Source organism: Zea mays, chromosome 4 (genome assembly GCF_902167145.1).
Source record: "Zea mays cultivar B73 chromosome 4, Zm-B73-REFERENCE-NAM-5.0, whole genome shotgun sequence".
Taxonomy (NCBI): Eukaryota; Viridiplantae; Streptophyta; class Magnoliopsida; order Poales; family Poaceae; genus Zea; species Zea mays.
This window is the reverse complement of record NC_050099.1, coordinates 246,505,201-246,527,037: the sequence shown is the minus strand read 5'-3', so window position 1 is coordinate 246,527,037 and position 21,837 is coordinate 246,505,201. Positions and strand designations below refer to the sequence as shown.

The 21,837-nt window shown below is 50.4% G+C and overlaps 1 protein-coding gene across 3 annotated transcripts in view; it reads right to left on the bottom strand.

Moving 5' to 3' along the window:
• Positions 1-21,837, bottom strand: part of LOC103656035 (protein ILITYHIA) — an 84,632-nt gene that overhangs the window by 38,044 nt on the left and 24,751 nt on the right. For all 3 annotated transcript variants that reach the window (XR_002269368.3, XM_020552933.2, XM_020552934.2), the window contains exons 9-18: positions 14,562-14,638; positions 14,428-14,464; positions 14,127-14,293; positions 13,821-14,004; positions 13,676-13,753; positions 12,265-12,384; positions 12,126-12,185; positions 5,466-5,588; positions 5,166-5,259; positions 4,909-5,087 (exon numbers count right to left, since the gene is read on the bottom strand). Coding sequence is in view for 2 of the 3 variants with exons in the window: in XM_020552933.2 (XP_020408522.1) it covers positions 4,909-5,087; positions 5,166-5,259; positions 5,466-5,588; positions 12,126-12,185; positions 12,265-12,384; positions 13,676-13,753; positions 13,821-14,004; positions 14,127-14,293; positions 14,428-14,464; positions 14,562-14,638 (1,119 nt within the window). In the remaining variant the exon portion in view is untranslated. The remainder of the gene's footprint in view (positions 1-4,908; positions 5,088-5,165; positions 5,260-5,465; positions 5,589-12,125; positions 12,186-12,264; positions 12,385-13,675; positions 13,754-13,820; positions 14,005-14,126; positions 14,294-14,427; positions 14,465-14,561; positions 14,639-21,837) is intronic.

Genomic DNA, 21,837 nt, shown 5'->3' with positions numbered 1-21,837 from the left:
GCCATCAGGCGTGTGCAGGTCGCTGCGGAGGCGGAGTGCGGCCGCAAGCTGCGCGTGCTGCGCACCGACAACGGCGGCGAATTTACGGCGGCTGAGTTCGCGTCGTATTGCGCGGATGAGGGCGTTCAGCGCCACTACTCCGCGCCGTACAGCCCGCAGCAGAACGGCGTCGTCGAGCGGCGCAACCAGACGGTTGTGGGGATGGCTCGGGCTCTCCTCAAGCAGAGAGGAATGCCAGCTGTCTTCTGGGGAGAGGCGGTGGTGACAGCGGTGTACATCCTCAACCGCTCGCCCACCAAGGCTCTCAACGGGATGACACCGTACGAGGCTTGGCATGGGCGCAAGCCGGCGGTCTCTCACCTACGGGTCTTCGGCTGCCTCGCGTTCACCAAGGAGCTTGGCCACATCAGCAAGCTCGACGATAGGAGCACCCCGGGGGTGTTCATTGGCTACGCGGAGGGCTCGAAGGCCTACCGCATCCTTGACCCAAGAACACAGCGTGTGCGCACGGCGCGCGACGTAGTGTTCGACGAAGGGCGAGGATGGGCGTGGGACAAGGCGGTGGACGACGGCACGACTCCGACGTACGACTTCACCATCGAGTACGTCCACTTTGAGGGAGCTGGGGGAGTAGGCAACTCTTCTCCGAGCAGGTCTACCCCAGCCCCCAAGTCTCCACCGACTCCAGCGCCACACTCTCCAGCTCCTGCTACAACGAGCTCTTCACCACCACGCACTCCAGCCACGACTCCGGCTACAGCGAGCTCTTCGCCACCACGTACTCCAGCACCGACGGTACCCTCTCCGGGAACGTCCTCTCCGACACCAGCTCGTGTCGAGCACGACCCAGTGGAGCTCGTGACCCCTCTGTCCCGCGACGAGGAGCGCGTCGACGCGTGCTACGACGGCGAGCCGTTGCGGTATCGAAGGGTGGAGGGCCTTCTCATCGACCCGTCGGTGCCAGGCCCTGCATCTCGCATTCTGGCAGGAGAGTTGCATCTTGCATGCGACGATGGTGAGCCTCGGTCTTTCGCAGAGGCCGAGAAACATGCGGCTTGGCGTGCCGCGATGCAGTCGGAGATGGACGCGGTTGAGACGAACCGCACTTGGGAGCTCGCTGATCTCCCTCATGGTCATCGCGCGATCACCCTTAAGTGGGTGTTCAAACTGAAGAGGGATGAAGCCGGCGCCATCGTCAAGCATAAGGCTCGCTTGGTGGCACGCGGTTTCTTGCAGCAGGAGGGGATCGACTTCGACGATGCCTTCGCCCCTGTAGCACGGATGGAATCCGTGCGACTCCTCCTCGCGCTGGCAGCCCTGAAGGGCTGGCATGTTCATCACATGGATGTCAAGTCGGCGTTTCTTAACGGCGACTTAAAGGAGGAGGTCTATGTACACCAGCCGCCAGGTTTTGCGATCCCTGGCAAGGAGGGCAAGGTGTTGCGCCTGCGCAAGGCTCTCTACGGCTTGCGACAGGCACCAAGGGCGTGGAATGCCAAGCTGGATTCCACGCTCAAGAGGATGGGCTTCATGCCAAGCCCGCACGAGGCGGCCATCTATCGGCGGGGCAATGGAGAAAATGCCCTGCTGGTGGGTGTCTACGTCGACGACTTGGTGATCACCGGCGCCAAGGATGCAGAGGTGGCAGCGTTCAAGGAAGAGATGAAGGCCACCTTCCAAATGAGTGACCTGGGGCATCTCTCCTTCTACCTGGGGATTGAGGTGCACCAGGGAGACTCCGGGATCACACTTCGCCAGACCGCCTACGCCAAGCGCATTGTTGAGCTGGCTGGGCTCACCGACTGCAACCCAGCTCTCACTCCGATGGAGGAGAGGCTGAAGCTGAGTCGCGACAGCACGACGGAGGAGGTGGATGCTACACAGTACCGGCGTCTTGTGGGGAGCCTTCGCTACCTCGTCCACACACGGCCTGACTTGGCATACTCCGTCGGCTACGTTAGTCGGTTTCTGCAGCGACCGACGACGGAGCATGAGCAGGCTGTGAAGAGAATCATCCGCTATGTTGCGGGGACTCTCGACCACGGTCTCTACTACCCGAGGTGCCCTGGGGAGGCACACCTTGTCGGGTACAGCGATAGCGACCACGCCGGCGACATCGACACCAGCAAGAGCACAAGCGGGATCCTCTTCTTCCTCGGCAAGTGCCCCATCAGCTGGCAGTCGGTCAAGCAGCAGGTGGTGGCCATGTCCAGCTGCGAGGCCGAGTACATAGCAGCGTCCACTGCTTCGACTCAGGCGCTCTGGCTGGCTCGCCTGCTCGGTGATCTCCTCGGGAGAGACACTGGAGCGGTGGAACTCAGGGTGGACAGCCAGTCCGCTCTGGCATTGGCCAAGAACCCCGTGTTCCATGAACGGAGCAAGCACATCCGGCTGAGATACCACTTCATCCGAGACTGCTTGACAGAAGGGAGCATCAAGGCGCGTTACATCAACACCAAGGATCAGCTTGCAGACCTGCTCACCAAGCCCCTTGGGAAGATCAAGTTTGTTGAGCTTTGCTCCAGGTCCGGGATGGCCCAACTTTCTCACAAGACGACGCCCAAGACTTAGGGGAGAATGATGGAATAAGTCTTGAGCATCTAGAGGACAGCCTGCTTTTGACTGTCCTCTGTAGTCTCTTTAGCATCTAGAGGACAGCAGTCGTTTTTTGACTGTCCTCTGTAGTCGCTTTAGCATCTAGAGGACAACAGTCGCTTTTGACTGTCCTCTGTAGTCTCTTTAGCATCTATAGGACAATACTGTTGTGTAGTGTGTGTGAGAAGGTGTGGTAGTGCAGCCTCTAGGGCTATAAATATGGGTCTCCAACCCTTAGATGGGTATGGCATTGTGTAGTGTTTGAGGAAATAAACAGAAAATTGCCCCAACTCATAGTGTCATCCTCTTGATGAGAGTTAGAGTCCCTCTACTTACAGAAAGCTGGGCGACGGAGTCAGCACCAGTGCCGTCGGAGGTGAGGTCATTGATGGGGGGAGAGAGGGCCGTCGCCGCGCGCTCGTGAGCTGCACGGGCGAGAGCCGCACGGATGCGGGCGTCGGCGGCGTCGCGCTCGCGCTGGGCGAGGGCGGCGTCCTGCTCTGCAGCGGCGGCACGAGCCAAAGCAGCCTCACGGGCAGCCAGGGCCGCGCGCTCAGAATCAGCAGAGGCGTCGCCGTCAGGATCGGTGATGACCGGAGAGGTTGGCTGGAGGTCGGCCATGGAGAGAAGCAGCGCCGTAGAGGAGGCGCGCGGGGGTGGAGGGCAGGAATCAGGACCTAGGCGGCTGATACCATGTGAGAGAGTTGGAGGCGTGTGTTTGTATATTGATGATGATAGACAGCACATGTACAGGTATATATAGGGGAGGAAGGTGAGAGGTAAAAGGAAGCCTTCTACACCTAAGGAAAGATCTAGAGTACAATCAGATCCTCAATCATAGTGATTGAGATCCTCCCCTAATCCTCTCTATCTATATCAGAGACAATACTTCCATATAGGGCGGCCGGCATATCTGCCAGGCGTCAGCCAGGATACAGTTTCTAACAGTTTGCCTCCTTTTGTGTCCTGCTGTTTTCATGCGCAGAAGGAGGCTGGAGTACTGTGCGCAGCAGGAGTTTGATGGTCTCGTGTTCTGCCTTTTAAGGCATTGTACTTTGGTTCATTTTGGACTCTTTTCTTCTCTTAATTTAATGATGCGCAGCTCTCGTGCGTGTTCAAGAAAAAAAAAGATTGCCAGTGGGTCCGTGACATCGAGACCCCTCTTTCTTTGATTGGGTTGCAGCAGTACCTGCTGTTATGGGATGCTTTAGAAGGAGTGATGCTTACACAAGAGGCTGATAAGCATGTGTGGATCCATACTTCATCTGGGCAGTTCTCTTCTAGATCTTGCTATTAGGCTTTTTCATGGGTTCGGTTACCTTTGAACCATGAAAGTCTTGGGCTCCACCCAAATGCAATTTTTTCTATGGTTGGAAATAAGGAATAAATGTTGGACGGCTGATAGATTGCAGAAGAGAGGATTGGATCACCCAGAGGTATGTCCATTATGTGATCAGGAGCCAGAAAATATCCAACATCTCTAGTGCACTTGTATTTTTGCTAGACAGTTTTGGCATTGCATTCTTACACCATTGGGGCTTGCTAATCTTTCTCGTGAGACTAATGAGATATCTTTTGCTGAGTGGTGGAGGAAGGTGTGTAAGCACAAAACTAAAAGAAGAGGCATCAACAGTGTCATCATCATGGGGGCTTGGTGCTTATGGCTCCATCTAAATAAGGCTGTATTTGATGGTGACAGCCCTTCCATAAGCAGAATTCAAAGAGTTTTCTTGGATGAGTTAGTTTGTTGGGGTCAGACAAGCATCTTCAGAGCTTAGGCCTAGATGTTGCACTTCTTAGGTCCAGGGAGCCTCTGAGTAGTGCAGGTGCGTGTGTGGGGCCTGCTGGCACTTTGCTGTTTGCCTCCTCTTTTTTCCTGCTGTCATTTTTGCGCAGGAGGAGGCTGGGGCAATGTGCAGAACAGGGTTAGTGGGTCGGTTGTTCTGCCATTTGGGCATTGTACTTTGGTCCACTTTGGACTTTTTCCTCCTCTTAATTTAATGATGCTCAGCTCTCCTGCGTGTTCGAGAGAAAAAAATAACAAAAAATGTAAACCTTGGTGCAGCTTTGTAGGTTCAAAATTTACTTCAGATCAATTATTCAATTTTTTGGGTAGTTTTGTAGGTTCGAAATTCAACCTTCAGTAAACAAGGTATGCTACTGTGTTGAATATTATCCTTAGAAGTGCATATTGTTCCCTCTATCTAGCAACCTTCATTGTCGTGAAGTCCTGACAAGCACAATATATGGGCTAGCTGCCTAGTAACGGTGAAAACAGAAAGAAGCTACAGAGGGAAGAAAAAGATTGCTGACCAGTGACGGCAGTTGACCATGAGTAAATATAGGATTAGCAATAGCCAACTTGCCAAGAGCATCCAACATTAAGGAGAGATCCTTCTGCACTTGCCCAACCTTCATACGCACAGATGCTTCCTCCTTCAAGAGCAACTCTCTGGCCTCCTCTTTAGCAGTCTTAGCCTTGTCTATAGGAGCTGGAAAATTTTGTGCATAAGTTTTCACCAAGTCACACAATGTGCATATGTTGTGTCAGGGCTAAGAGATTGAATTACCAGTCCTTTTTGTAGATTTCCCAGTTTCTCGCTTGCCAATGCCTGAGGATTCTTTCTTCTCATTCTTTGCAGGGACAATAGACCGAGCTGTCTCCTACAAATTATACCAACAAAAAAATTGATATATACAATAAGATAAAGCCATATTCACATGGCTATCGAATAATAATACTAGATGTCTAGATTGCATGCTTGGTAGTATTTTTTTTCCTGGCAAAGACTCAGAAGCTACATGTTGATCACAAACAAAGTACAATCAAAATATTTAAAAAATAATAATTTGCAAGAACAAAATATTACTGCATCTTGATCATCATATGCACGGAAACGCCCCTTTGCAAGTTTTGTATTTTTGTTAGCAACAGCCTCAGCAATGTAAACTCCTTGCTCGGTTGACAACTGCCCCTCTGGAGTATAGAATATCTGCATTGGATTTAGAAGAATCTGTAAGACTCTATGCTCAAAAAGAACTCTAGCAAATTATGAGGCTAGTAATAAAAGGCACAAAAGCAAAAGATAGTAGACCTTAATTGCACACAACCTAACTACCTCGCAAAAAATTAAAAACCTTGTTTGTATGTCAGCATTTAGGCTACTCCAGATATCATGGAATCCAAGAGCTTTAGTACAACTAGTATCTCAAAATATTCTAATGCATAAATTATGCAGTGTGAGAAAACTGGTACACCATATTCGAGAGAAAAATAGAAGATTGGTATGGACATTGTCTGCATCATATGGTGGGAAAGTTTGTGGAACCAAAGAAGCAACACAAACCATCTTTGTGAGAGCAGAAAAAAAGAACTTTCATGCATGAAGCAAAAAGAAACAGCAATAAAACTATACCGGTAATGTAGACATCAAATAAAGTTTGAGTTTGCGCAAAAAAAAAAGAGTTTGGGAATCAGTCCTACACTTGTCCTATCATACCTTCTTCGTGTATACAAAATAGTAGGCTTGACTAACTCAATTCTTAAGAAATCATGAATTGGATCATTTGTTCTTGCCTCAACAAGAGAGTACTTTGGACCATTATGACCTAAATTTATTGCAATATGTGGGAAACCCCTAACCCTATTTTAGGGATGGGTGACGTATTAATAGACTTGAGTTAATTGGTCCTGGCCCATTACATAGGGGTGAGAGAGTAATTACACGGGGAGAACCCCAAACCCTAAACGGGATTCTAACACCCCCCGCAGTCACAACTCTATCATGTACAGATGTTGAGATTGGATCGAAAGTCTAAGAATACACTCAACGGTAACCCCTTGGTGAAGATGTCGGCGAACTGCATCGTGGTGGGGACGCTGAGAACCCGAATGTCACCGACAGCGACATGTTCGCGGATGAAGTGCAGGTCGATCTCCACGTGCTTCGTGCCCTGATGCTGCACGGGATTGGTGGAGAGGTAGACTGCGCTGACGTTGTCGCAGTAGACGAGGGTGGCGCGCTGAAGGGGGCTGTGGAGCTCGTGGAGCAGCTGGCGCAGCCAGGAGGCCTCTACCACGATGTTGGCCATGACACGGTACTCAGTCTCTGCGTTGAAGCGGGAGACGACAAGCTGTCGCTTGGCGGCCTAGGAGACGAGGTTGGCGCCCAGGAAGACGGCATAAGCGGATGTGGACCGGCGTGTGTCGGGACAGCCAGCCCAGTCAACGTCGATGTAGACCACGAGCTCTGACGTCGGGGATGGACGGAGGAGTCCGTAGTCGAGGGAGCCACGAAGGTAGCGCAGGATTCGCTTGAGGGTGGTGAGGTGGGGCTCCCGCAGGGTGTGCATATGCAGGCACTACTGGACGGCGTATGCGATGTCGGGCCTGGAGAATGTGAGGTACTGGAGCACGCCGGTGAGGCTCCAATAGGACGTCGTGACGGCAACGGGGGGCCGTCGTCCTCAAAGAGCTTCGCCTGAGTGTCCACAGGGGTGGAGCAGCACTTGCTGTCAGACATGCCAGCTCACTCCAGGCTGTCGATGGCGTACTAACTCTGGTGGAGGAAGAGACCCTGAGGCCGACGCTCGGCGGTGATGCCGAGGAAGTGATGGAGGGGCCCCATGTCCTTCATCGCGAACTCCCGCTGAAGGGTCACGATTGTGCGATGTAGGTCGGAGTAGAGCAAGAGGTAGACGGTGTCGTCGCTGCACCGGTAGATAAACAGGGAGGTGTCCGACTTGGCCTCGACGAAGCCGATGGAGGCCAAGTAGGAGGCGAAGCGACTGTACCATGCCTGTGGCGCCTGCTTGAGGCCGTACATGGAGCGGTTCAGCCGGCAGACCAGATCCAGACGAGCGCTGTCAACAAAGCCGGTGGGCTGGCTGTAGTAGATAGTCTCTGTCAGAGTGTCGTGGAGGAAGGCATTCTTGACGTCACGTTGATGGATCGCCCGATCCCGAGAGAGGGCGAGGGAGAGAACGGAGTTGAAGGTCTCGTCGTAGTCCACTTCGAGGTGCTGGGTGAAGCCCCGGAGGGGTCAAACTTGTAGCGGTCAAGGGAGTCGTCTGTGGTCAGCTTGTGGCGAAAGTGCCACTTGCCAATGACCACTTGGTGCCAGGCGGACATGGCACCAGGTCCCAAGTGTGGTTGGCCAGCAGGGCCGCGTACTCCTCCATAGCACGACGCCAGTGTGGGTCGGTGAGGGCGGTGCGAACGGAGGGGACCGGGGAGGCGTCCGAAGGAGTGGTAGTCGTATCAGCTGCCAGGATCAGCCGGTCGATGGGGACGAGAACGTCGGCATCGGGTGGACGTGCCCGAGGTCGCAGTGAATGGCGACCGGGTGGTACACACACGGCTCGGAGCGGGCCGTCGAGACGTCTGGGGCCGCGGACATGGTCGGCTCGCGGCGGTGATAGACGACGACGGGTTCGGCAAAGCGAGTCGCGCTCATCGATGGGCCCTAGTCAGGGGCGCCGAGGGAGTGGCGTGCCCGCGGCGGTGGTAGACAACGACGGGATCGGTGAAGCGAGTCGCCCTCGTCGACGGGGTCGCGTGTGTCACAAGTGTGGTCGACGGGGCCGCGCGTGGCGCAGGTATGGTCGACGAAGCCGCGCGTGGCGCAGGCGGGGTTGACAGGGCCACGCGTGGTGCAGGCGGGGTCAATGGGGCTATGTGTGGCCCTGGCGGGGTCGACGTGGCCGCGCATGGCACGGGACGAGGCGCGAGCGGAGGCGTCGAGGTCGCACGTGGTGCAGGCAACAGCGCAAGGCGGGGCGCCTGGGGTGGAGGAGGAACCGGATTGAACTCAAGAAGGGAGTCGAGATCGGTGGGTGGGGAGGAGACAGCAAGGGGGAACACATCCTTGTCGAAGACAACGTGACGAGAAATGATAATGCGGTGTGAGGCGAGGTCAAGACAACGATACCCCTTGTGGCCAGGTGAGTAGCCAAGGAAGAGACAACGGGTGGAGCGAGGAGATAGCTTATGAGGGGTGGTGGCGGAAGTGTTAGGATAGCAGGCACAGCCGAACACGCGAAGGTGGTCGTAAGAGGGGGTTGTGTCGTACAGGGCGAAGTGGTGAGTAGTGTGGCTCACTGCCTTCGAGGGAAGGTGGTTGAGGAAATGTGTGGCGGTGTGCAGGGCCTCTACCCAGTAGCTAGCAGAGAAGGCAGCGGATCATATTAGTGGTGGTGCGAATCATGCGTTCGGCCCAGCCGTTTCGGGCAGAGCTGTAGGGGCACGAGAGACGCAACTGGACGCCATGAGTGAGAAAGAAAGAACGGGAGGCGTGGTTGTCGAACTCGCGGCCATTGTCAAACTACAGGGCACAGATCGGACGACGAAACTGGGTGGATACCCAGGCGAAGAAGTGTGTGAGAGTGGTGCACGTGTCAGACTTCAATCGAAGAGGAAAAGTCCAAAGAAAATGGGAAAATCATCCAAAATCGCCAAATAGTATTTATAGCCAGAGAGACTGAGTACAGGGGAGGTCCAGAGATCACAATGAACCAGATCAAAAGCCTACTCAACCCGAGAAGTAGTAAATGGGAGACGAGTATGTCAGCCAAACTGACAAGCATGACAGAGACCCTCAAAATGTTCCCTACTATATGTAGGGGTGGTAATGGATCGTGATCCAAATGCTTCTTCACAATCTGTTAGGGCCCTAAATTATTTCTAGTTCAAAAATGAATAGAAATAAGGCCCAATCCTAATCCGATCCTTAAATTATATAGTGTAAAATTTAGAGCTCATTGTCACCCCTAACTATATGAAGGATCTAAACTGCTAGTAATCTTGGTCATGACATCAGGTCCTGGATGGCCGAGACGACAATGCCAAGTGGTGGAGGAGCTGGTGGAGACCAGGTCGGGAGGTGGGGACGCGCCGGTGGTGGAAGGCCGAAGCGTGTAGAGTGGCCCCGCGCTGTCACAGCGGGCAAGAGAGGTCTTGGTGGCTAGATCTTTCACAGAAAAACCAAAGGGGTCAAACTCAATGGAACAAGAATTGTCGAGTGAACAGAAAGAAGATTATGGGTGATGTGTGGGGCTACAAGAACGTCGTTGAGATAGAACATCCCAGGGAGAACAAAGGCACCTATTGAGGTGACTGGGAGAGTGAAACCGCTTCCAACGACGATCGAGGGGGGATGGGAGGAATGAGGGTGATGGGAGCGAGAGAGCGTGCCTGCGGTGGGGGTGGTGTTGTAGGAGGCACCGGAGTCGATGACCAAGTCAGAGGAGGGTGGGGCCATCGCCATGGTGTTATAGGCGGCGACGAGAGCGGCAGGGTCCCAGCCTCCAGCCAACGATGACCAAGGAGTCGCGGTGAGGGTCCCCGACTGTCGAAGCTGAGGTGGAGCCAAGGTCGTCGGTAGCATGTCGTATGGAGGCGGAGGAGGCATGTCGTAGGGAGGCGCTGTCATGAGGTCCCGCGCCGAAGGACGGGAGGCACTCGGGGCCTAGTCTAGCCACATGGCGATGGTCCCGGTCTAGGGGTTGAAGAATGACGGCCACGCCTAGCCGCAACCCCGTCCGGAGTATACGTAGCCAATGGGTGGTGCCGATTTAATCAGGTTGAGGCACGACACAGATAAATAGCGGGTCGTGTTGTGCCCGTCCGTGGGCCGAAGTCCGACACCAAGCACGGCCCGACTAGTTTTAAACGAGCCGTGTCGGGCTATCGTGCTGTGTCGTGATATCGTGTCGGGCGGCCCAAGGCCAACCTTGTAACAGGGCTCGAAAATAACTTATTTTTTTCCTATCTTTGTTGCTTATTTTTCTCCATTTTTATAACAGAACTCGAAAATAGCTTGAAAGTGAGGGTCAAGTTGGTCATATTTATATATGTGGTGGGCTAGATTAGAACAAGTAATGTTGGGCCACAAACGGGTCATGCTAGGTCATGCTCTGTTTGATAGGCTATCTGTGCCTAGCATCGTGCTAACTGGGGCGACATTAAATGGGTCGTGCTTGTGCCGCCCGATGGGCTTGTACCTAAACCCAAGCACGGCCCATGACGGACCTTGTGTCGGCCCAGCACGGTTACTATCGTGCCGTGTCGTGCCAAAATGGTCGTGCCTCGTGCCGACCCATATAGCCCGGCCCATCTGGTCACTTATAGGTCGAACGGACCACCCTGGGTGGAGCCGCGGCCGCCCTTGCGGGAGCGACGACCTCCGTCGGCGGTGGAAGCCAGTGAGGAGCCGCAGGGACCGCGGGAGGAGGGCGAGTAGGGGCCCCGGTCGATAAAGGACGAGGGCCTGCCCGCCGGAAGGCGGCTGACCGCCGGGAGGAGCGTTGTAGAGAGCCAGGGCCGAAGAAGGTGCCCAGTCACCATGGTGAGCTCCTCGAGGAGAAGCTAGTTCCGCACGGCATGGAATGTGGGAAATGGTACGGTCCCCTTGATGAGAGCCTTCAGGTGGTTGTAGCGGGGGCTGAGGCCACGTAGAAGGTTCAACACCAAGGTACGGTCGGCGACCGGCTTGTTGAGGTCGCAGAGGGAGTCTGCCATGCCCTTCATCTGGTGGCAGTACTCCCCCACGGAGATGTCCCCCTGGAAGAACTGGTGGAACTGGGCGTCAAGATGGAGTGCCCGAGCGTCCCGGTTCCCAAGCAACTGTTCCTCGAGAGCGAGCCACGCCTGTCGGCCAGTGTCCACCTGGTCGCGGATGATGTCATGTAGCTCGACGGTGATGGTGTCGTGGAGCCACGAGAGCACCACACTGTCGATCAGGCACCAGGATGGAGACGACGGGGTGTCGAGGTCGTTGTGGCGTGCCGGTGGGCTCCATGGCGGCGGACGAACACGGACGGCGTCGAGGCGGGCCTGGGGCGAGCCTGGGACAGCGTCGGCCGATGTCGGGGCGAGCCTAGGACGACGACGAACAAGGCCCGTGACCAGGCGGCGGCCCTGGGCGATGGATGGAGAGGGCGGCCGGATCTAGCCAGGAAAGGTTGGCCAGCGGGTCTGGTGGCGCAGGCGCATGCGTCTAGACAAAGTGGACGTCGTGAGCATTGAGCAGGACGGCGACGCAGCTCGGCTTGGCCAGGAGGGGGCGCGACAGAGGACAGGCGCCGGCGACTGGGAGATGGTCGGCAGAGAGAAGAGTTGTCGGCAGCTAGGGGAGGTGGGAGGGGAGAGAGAAAAACTGAAATTGAAACCTAGCTCCATACCATGTGGGAAAACCCTAACCCTATCTTAGGGATGGGTGATGTATTAATAGACTTGAGTTAACTGTGTCTATCCCATTACATAGGGGTGAGAAAGTAATTTTTTTTGAACAAACGCAGGAGAGCTGCGTGTCATTATATTAAGAAGAAAAAAAGAACATAGGAGAGACAAGACTTGTCAACCCCTAATTACAAAGGCCCCTAGGCCGAGACCCCTCCGGCAATAACACAACGCACGGGGAGAACCCTAAACCCTAAACGGGATTCTAACACAATAACCTAACAAAAAGACTTCTAAGAAATTTATTTATTTATTTTAGACCAAATTTCATCAAGAAATCTTCAAAGACCACCTTAATATCACTCTCAGAGAAGGAATCGTGCAAGGTGCGCTCCTGGAGTCCTATGAAGTGCTGAAAAATAAAAAGATGAATAAAATGTCAGGGAAAGATATTAGAAGCACCATTTGAGATAACTAAGTGATAAGATAACCTTCTCAAACTCTAGAAATGTGTCGTTGGGAGTAATTGTCATAAGTGTTGATAGCGAACATAATGCTGCACTCTGTACTTGATTGTTGGAACTAAATAGACCATCCTGTGAAAGTAATTCCTGAACAACAAATCTACTGGTTATTGACTTGGATGGTATGTAACAACAATACTAAAAGGTTGCACAGATAAAGAATGTGTCAGAACAGGATTTCCATAAGAAGCAATATATAGTAGCATTCAAAATAGATTCATGGAGCACATAGTCAACTAGGCATGATAAAGACATGGGCGTGGTTCACCTTTCCACAACTGACATGTCAGCAGGCCACACCATCAGATGAGAAGGAATTTCAAATACTGCAACCTCAAAACCAGGCAGGTCTAGAATTTATGATGGGCTACCAGAACTAGCCAATTTCCCCATAAAAATATATTTTGGACCCTTTTTTGCAATGTTCTCTTGTCGCATGTTTGCAAGAACCAAGAAATTGCCATCTTAAGTTATGTGAATGCTAACTTTGAAAATGTGGCCCAAGAGACCAAGACCATAATAAACTTCCATCAAAACTATATATAAAACTATATGAACTTCTCTAGAGTAAACCAACCATGATAAACCTACCTTGTTCCAGGCAGATTTCAAAATGTGCCAATTTTGATAAGGCTAGTCACTGCCACTAAACAACTCAGTTTGTGATAATAAAAATGTACTACATAGTGTGCTTTTATTAGCATGCTCCATTTCAATGCATTTTTTATGTTAACTTAACAAGGTATCAAGACCTAATATCTATTGATGGATACGAAAGTATTGCGAACAAACAGAGATTAAAAAAATATATGTTAGCCTTAAAGCAAGCCCGTGATATACATTAAAAAAAAGAAAAACTCCAAATTACTCCCTCTAATTATGGCCAATGTCCAGATTACCCCACCAAACTAGCTTTTGGTTCGATATACTCTCCCAACTACTTGGTCCAGTTTACCCCTTAACAAGATTGGTCATTTTTGTTTCTTCACGTACAAGTTGAGTTTTAATGTCAAATTTTGTGAGATGATAGCAGACATTGTATTTTATGTTAGAAATTATTAGTCTTTCATTATTATGTGTTGTATCTCGAGTGTTTATCTATCATTAAATGTCCTAACTTTTCAAAATTATAATGAAAAATGTATGATGTATTATTTAACACAAAACTATGATGTCCTCGACAAAATTTGAAATTATAACTCAAGTTGTACATCAAGAAACAAAAAAAATCTTGTTAAGGGGTAAACTGGGCCAGCTGAAATAGTTCGAGAAATAAATTGAACCAAACATTAGTTTAGAAGGTTACTTAGACATAGGTCAAACTTGAGGGGGTAATTTAGACTTTTTCCTTGAAAAGAGGTCCAAATTTCAGAATTACCTTGCAGATAACAGAGATGTTGGGAGTAATTAAGTCAACAAAAAAGATCTGTTCTTGTCTAAGCCTTCTTTGCAACCTCTGAAAAATGATGAAATCAATCAGACATGGAAATAATTTGGTAGAAGATAGCTAGCAAGATCCAAACCTTATATACGCCAGCTGGGCTTGAGGAGCTGGTAAGGCAAGGGTGGTGGGAGCACAAAATAATTCGAGAATATGATCTCAGACTATGCACAACAGCATAAGGTGCAATCAAAAACAAACACTTGACAAGGACCTCGGTAGATGGAAAGAATGGTAGCTGAGAATCCGAAGGGCTATCCATATCACTGATTGAATAAAGAAGTGTCAGGACACAAGATATTCAAATTATGAGAATTCAGATGAAGAAAAAGCAACACAATGGAAAGCAGATGATTGCAAAAGGAAGACAAAAAAATTAGGTGCATACCCTTGTTTCAATATTGACAGTCTCTCTCCAACCAGTGACAACCAGTCTGTGAATAAAAATAGAATATCTTCGGCTAGACCACTGGAGCTTGAGAAAATTTTCTTGGTAACATCGTAAGCTACCTTTCTAACTTCCCAGCTTGGATGGCAAAGTAGATATATTAGCAGCTGCACAAAAGGACAATGAATCAATACATCCTACGGCCATATAAATATCTCCAATAGTAAGAAACTTAACGTGTCTATCAATATTTTAAATGAATTTCTAATAAGAAAAACAAGATTCAACAATTTATATGTACCTGCAGCAATGAATGGATTGAAAAATATTCTCGAACCCTGCAATTCAAAGTATGAATTAAGTTGAGGGCAGAAAAGAAAGGTACTAGTCTAACACACAAAACTCAATTTATCGAGGCCAATGCTAGAGCTAGACCTGAAGAACTGTTCTACAAACAGTGATTGAACAAGATCCAGGACGGCTAAGCAATCATCATCTGCTAGTTTGGGAAGCTGCCAGGAGAAAACAGTGTTAGAAAAACATAAATACAAAGACGTTTAGTTCCAAGGCTGCATCAAAAAGATCTTAAAAGTCATAAGATTTAATACCAATGATTACACTATGCCCTTGAGTTTTTGTAACAACTAATCACTATTTCTCCAAACACATTCTACCTAAATTGTTGTGGCAAGTAGAGTGCCGGATAGATTAGATTGGTTTAGTTTGTTAGGAAAGAGATAAGTTAGATTGATTTGATTAGGATAAGGAAAGAGATAAGTTAGACTGATTTGGTCAGTTAGGATAAGGAAAGAGATAAGTTTTGGTTAGGATATTCCCTTAGGAGTCAAGTAAGCCTCTCTCTATATAAGGAGAGATGTATCAATCTAATTGAGCAAAAATTAAGGAAAACCCGTCCCTCTTGCTCGGTCGTGTGCAAGGCCCCTACTGGCCTCCTTGTGCTCCGTCAACACTAGCCATCGTCATAGATGTTAAGGCCCATATTATCTATGTCTATATACAAGTCCTAAGGACTAATCACTAACCATACTCTCTCTAATCCAAGGTTAGTAACATGGTAACGAAGCAGTTTAGGGTTCCTGATTCATTTTTGCGGCCGCCAGTCTTCCCCAATCTGGTTGCCGGTCTTTCCTAATCCGGCTGCCAGTCTACCCCAATCTGGACGATGGTCTTCCAATCGATCGTCGTCGTCGTTGCTCCCCTGTCTCGGCCGCCGTCGTGGCCCCAATTCAGCCGCGGTCGCGGCTCCAAACCATCTAGGTTGCATCCACAGCCACCTCTGCTGTCACTTCGACCGCATTAACCGTCACCGCTGCTTCTCCCCATCGCTGTCGCCGTCAACATCCATACCGCCTCCGCGGTCACCTGCTGCCGCTGCAGCCGGATCCCATCCAGATTCCAGACTGTTGTCGCGCCCGCATCGGTCTTCGTCGAGTCTCCTTCCCCAATTCAGGCGTGTCCTCCCCTAGTCGTGGATTCATCAAGCACGGTTGCATCTGCTGCCAGCGCGAACTCGTTCACGAGCATCTTCCCCCTCTGCGGACTCCTTCAGGCGCATCCTCGCCTTAGCTGCCAGCGCGAACTCCTTCACGAGCATTGTTCCTGCTACTCGTCGGTGGCGTCTTCTCCCAGTGTCTGCAACTGTTGAGGGCTTCTGCTGCTTCTTTGGGACAGAGAATCAGGTTTGAGACAAGGATCGGGCCATCTCTTCACTAGTTCTGGTTGGTTACTTCTACCGCTGCTACTGTTGTTGCGTGGTTTACCTTTTCGTGCTTGTCTTATTTACATCCTTTGTACGTCACGCATCAATCGAACACCATGTCAGTCAATGCTATTGTGGTTAACATCATTCTTGACGGTCAGAACTACCTAGAGTGGGCTTTCTTTGTTTAGACTGCACTATGTGGTCATGGTTTGCTTTTTCACTTAACTGAAGATCCTCCTGCCTTGCGCTGCTGAAATCAAAAGTTGGCAGATCAATGATGGCAAAGTAATGGATGCCATGGTTAATAACACTAAACCGTCCCTAATTACGAGCATGTCCAAGTTCACAACTGCTAAAGCTATTTGGTCTCGTTTGAAGGACAGTTTTATTCAGGACAATGGTGTTCTCTTACACACTCTCATGCAACAAATTCATGTTATTAAGCAGAATGATATGTCTATTGATGAGTGTTGTTCTGTTTTTTATCGTTTGATGAGTTCTTTGATATTCATGGTATCGGCCTATACAGCTAATCCATGTCCGGCACATAAGTTTATTGAAAAAATCTTCACATATAAATTTGTTATGGGAGTCCAGGCTGAATATGACTCTTCGAGCATGGCTACTCCACAGTTCTGATACTCTCACCATGGCTAAGGCATTGTTTGATCTATTAGCTGAAGAGACTCGCCTCAAATCTATGTTCTCTGCTACTGGTTCTAGCTCTTACAGTGTGTTGGCTGCTGCTCAGAAGTCAAGGAGTTCCACTTTAGTACCTTGTGCGCATTACAAGAACACTCATCGGCCCGATAATTGTTTTATTAAATTTCCAAAGAAGTTGGCTAATTTCCGTGCACGAAGAGTCGTTCGTGGTCGTGGTACTGGTTCTGCACATAGAGGTTCAGCTGTTATTGCTTCTACTTCACCTGCTACAGCCTTATCATCGTCTTGGGCTCTTGACTCCAGGGATCTTCCATGTGACATCTGATCAGACATAGTTTCTTCCAAACCTGTCACCGAAGATGGTTCTGTTCGAACTATTGATGGTACTTTATGCCACATGAAACTAACTAATTTTCGTGCACGAAGAATCGTTCGTGGTCGTGGTACTGGTTCTGCACATAGAGGTTCAGTTGTTATTGCTTCTACTTCACCTGCTACAGCCTTATCATCGTCTTGGGCTCTTGACTCCGGGGATCTCCTTTCATGTGACATCTGATCAGACATAGTTTCTTCCAAACCTGTCACCGAAGATGGTTCTGTTCGAACTATTGATGGTACTTTATGCCACATAACCCACCAAGGTTCTCTTTGCATTCCCCACTTTACTATTCCTAATATATTATTTGTACCTGAGTTGTCCATGAATCTTCTCTCAATTGGACAAATTATATATCACAATTACTTGGTCGGGTACCCTGCTCCCACGCCTCCGTCCTCAGTCTCTCCCCGACCGTGCGGAGCCTCTCTGGCTGGTGCGGTGGGGTCTTCGGAGGCCGACCAGTTGGTGCATTCCCAAGGGTCGGCGCGGTCGCTTCCTTCGGAGGGCGGGTGGCAGGTGGTGGCACGTAGGCGTTCTGGACGTCCCCCTCCCGCTCCTCGTAGATGGTCCCCTGAGGACCTCCGAGGGCGGTGTTTCAACTGTCTCTCACCCTCTCACTTCGTCGCTTCGTGCCGTCGTCCTTCCCGCTGCTTTCGGTGCCTGGGTTTTGGCCACCGTGCCCCTGGGTGCCCGCTTAAGGTAGCTCGGAAGGCGCACCCTGAGCATCAGGTTGGTCGGGTTCCAGTGTGGCAGCGCCTTGGAGCGATGCAAGATCCTGCTCAGCATGGAGGTTTCAGGCGGAGAGATTCGGTGTGGAGGCGGATTTCTCCGTCGCAGCCGGCCACCGGGGGTGAACTCCTTTCCCCCCCGTTGATGGCACGAGGCTCCGGAGAGTCTACTCCACCGGCAGCTGGAGGCAGGAGGAAGAGGCGCAGGGCAAAGCGGCGGCGGGCTGCAGTTGGCGATACTCAGGAGCAGCGATCACGGTCCCCTGCTTCTGCCTCCTCTGGTGGTTTGGGCGCGGAGGGGGCTGTGCAACATGTTGTTTGCGTAGAGACCCCTTCTTGCGTGCTGGATTTCTCCACTGAATTGGCAAGGGAAGAGGCTGCGCTGCGGAAGGCCCTGTTAGTCGCAGTTACTGGTACCAGGCCTGAGGTTCCAGCAGTTGACATCATCGAAGAAATAGCTCAAAGTTTCAACGTCAATAGAGCTAACATGTCTATTCATCGGACCTTGCCGGAAGATTTCTTGGTGTTTTTTCCCGATGAAGATACAGTTTCAAGGGTGCTCAATGGAGGAAAGATCTTTAGAGGTCCCCAGTTTGATCTGGTGTTCAAGAGGTGGACGCGCTGTGCGAATGCGTCTACGGCATCTTTACCAGTGCTACTGGATGTGGAGATTAGGGGTATTCCGGCGCATGCGTGGTCAAGAGCTACCGCCGAACAGCTGCTGCGTGACTCTTGTATTATCGATGAATTACACCCGGCGACCGTGTTGAAGTCGGATTTTTCATCCTTCATGTTGAGAGCGTGGTGTATCAATCCGGCGAAGCTTCATCGTAATATGGATCTCCTTATCATGGAGAAAGGTCCTGGCTCTGGTGTGAAGAGATGTTTATCCTACAAACTAAACATATTGGCTACCCCTGTCCCGGTTGAAGATGGCGCCCTCCCTGCGGATGATGGTGATGGTTCTTCCCCCGATGGCGATGGCGGCCACACCCCGGGAGGTGGCGGCGGACACCAGCCTGGTGGCAGCCGAGGCCTTCCTTTCAGGCCTTCTTCCCCACGTCAGTCACGCGGCTCGGACGGCGGGCGTCGCTCGGCCCTTTCTCGACTAGGGTCGCAGCAGCCCTCCCGAAGAGTTGGCAATGACCTGGTGATCGCGCCTGGGGAGACTATCAATGGCGCGGTGGGCGAAGCGGCAGAGGTCCTACCGTCGGTGCTGCGCCCTTCCACTGAGGGCGCGGAGCTCAATGTGGGGGACGTGCGTGTGCCGGATGGTATGCCAGACAGACAAGCTGAGGAGTTGCTGGCTGAGGAGTTGCTGCCAGATAAAGAAGCTGAAGAGCTGTTCCCCGACAGACATGCTGATGAGTCGCTGGGACGGGCCCTTGACGGGCTAGTCTCGCCCCGCTGTCTGTCCTCTTTGGCTGGAACTGCTGAAGAAAAAGGCCAGTGCGAGGCTGAAGAGCTGTTCCCTGACAGACAAGCTGACGAGTCGCTGGGACGGGCCCTTGACGGGCTAGTCTCGCCCCGTTGTCTGTCCTCTTTGGCTGGAACTGCTGAAGAAATAGGCCAGTGCGTGGCTGCAGGTCTGGGCTGTCCAACATTGAAGGTTTACAGCAGAAGAAGGCAGAGGGATCCCTTACAGCAGACGCCTAGCCCACTGGAAGATACTTCAGTGGAACCTGATCATGTTAAAGACACAACTCTGGTTTGTGATTTCGTTGCCTTGGTGACAAAGAAGACAGATGGTCTGCTCCCCCCGCCGGTGCCTCTCCGAAGGGGATGTAAGCAGTTACCGCCTGATTTTATCCCTCGCCGAAGTAGCAGATTGGCAAGAAAGAGGACCCCTAATGACGCAACCAGGCAGATCCAATTTGAATTATTAAGAACAATGGATATTGGTGATGCGGATGAGGCGTTCAGCGATAAAGCTCTTGAAAAATATGGCAGGCTGTTCAACTCTCCCCTGTCTGAATCACATATTAAAGCCTTGGCTGCTTTGTTCGGTTGGTCAGTGCCTGTCGATATCCATCTCCAGGATGTCCAGGTGCTGCCTGCTGTCCTAGGTCCAGAGGATATATTGTGAGCCATCTCCCATGGCTATGTAGTTCTTGATGACTTTGTTTCCTATGGGTCCTTCAAAAATTCTTTTTTGGAATGTTAGAGGTTTGAATAGAAAAGTCAGAAGGGATGGGGTTCGTGCTTTGGTCAATAATACTTGTCCTGACGTGGTATGTTTGCAAGAAACAAAGAAGAGTTCTATTTCTCGTTTCATGGTTGCGTCTCTCCTGGGAGTTGTTTTTGATGAATTTGTAACGCTCCCGGCAGTTGGCACTAGGGGGGGAATTTTATTGGCCTGGAAAAGTTCTTCGTGCAAGGTTACTCAATATAGAATTGACACCTTTTCAGTCTCAGCTCAGTTCCAGCACACTGATGGCACCCTCTGGTGGCTCACTGGAGTTTATGGTCCCCAATTGGATAACCTCAAGATTCTATTCCTGCAGGAATTGCAACTGATTCGTAATTTGTGCAATGGCCCGTGGATGATTGGGGGGGATTTCAACCTTATTTACAGAGCTGAAGATAAAAACAATGGCAACCTAAACAGAGCTATGATGGGAAGATTTAGACGTCTGTTAAACGAGCTGAATCTGAAGGAGCTGCCTTTACTTGGAAGGAAATACACTTGGTCCAATGAGAGATCTTCCCCCACCCTGGTCCGTTTGGACAGGGTGTTCCATACTGCAGATTGGGAAACCTTATATCCAAACTCTGTCCTTCAAAGCTCAGCTTCCTTGATTTCTGATCACTGTCCCCTTTTGCTTGGTTTGCATGAACTCGTACAAGGAAAAAGAAGGTTTCATTTTGAAAGTTTTTGGACAAGAATGGAGGGTTTTATGGATGAAGTGCAGCAGTCTTGGCTGCAACCTTTGGAGGGCTGCTGCCCTCTACAGCGTTTTGCTGGGAAACTCATGAGGCTGTCCAAACATCTGCATTCCTGGAGTCAGAAAAAGGTGGGCAACATAAAAAAACAGATGTTGATGGCTAAAGAAATTCTTCATAAGCTGGAAATTGCAAGAGATTCTAGATCTCTATCCCCACAGGAAGAGTGGCTAAGACAACGATTAAAACATCATTCTTTGGCTCTGGTTTCCCTTGAGAGAACCATAGCCCGTTTGAGGAGTAGGCTGTTGTGGATGAAAGAGGGTGATGCCAACACTAAATACTTTCACCAGCACGCCAGATATAGGAAAAAGAAGAATTTTATTGGAAAAATCCAGGTTCAAAACAGATTAATCATTGATCAAAAGGAGAAGAAAGAGGCTGTTTGGGATTTTTATAATTCGCTGCTTGGAATGGTCCCTCCCAGAGCTTCAGCCCTAAATCTGGAAGCCTTTCATAGATGTCCGTTGAACCTCCAAGAACTTGAGCAGATGATCACCGAGGAGGAGGTTTGGCACACCATCAGGTCGCTTCCTTCTGACAAGGCTCCGGGGCCAGATGGGTACACAGGTCGATTTTATAAAAAGGTTTGGCCTATCATCAAAATGGATTTTATGGCAGCCTTGATGAAAGTTTGGCAGGGGGATGCTTCTAGATTATATCTGCTCAACTCAGCCTATGTTACTTTGTTGCCAAAGAAGAGTGAGGCCATTGAGGTGAAGGATTTCAGGCCAATAAGCCTAATTCACAGTTTTGCAAAAATTGTTACCAAGATTTTGGCTAATAGACTTGCTCCTAAGCTCCCTGACTTGGTCTCTGTGAACCAAAGTGCGTTTGTGAAAGGTAGAAGTATACATGATAATTTTGTCATGGTGCAGCAAACAGCCAAGGCTATTTATGGGCAAAAAATGTCTAGAATCTTATTGAAGTTGGACATTGGAAAGGCTTTTGACTCGGTCTCTTGGACCTTCCTTTTTGAGGTTCTTAGGCATTTGGGTTTTGGTCCTCTGTGGTGTGGAATAGTCTCAAGGGTCCTGAGTTCTTCCACTACTAGGGTCTTGGTTAATGGTGAGCCTGGAGATATTATTCATCACAGAAGAGGCCTTAGGCAGGGGGATCCCCTGTCCCCTATGCTCTTTATCATTGTTATGGATGTCCTCAACTCGCTGATACTGAAGGCGCAAGATATGGGTTTGTTGCAACCTCTTCTAAGGCGCGGTAGGGGCCAACGCATTTCCTTATATGCAGACGATGTGGTGCTGTTTTTAAAGCCTG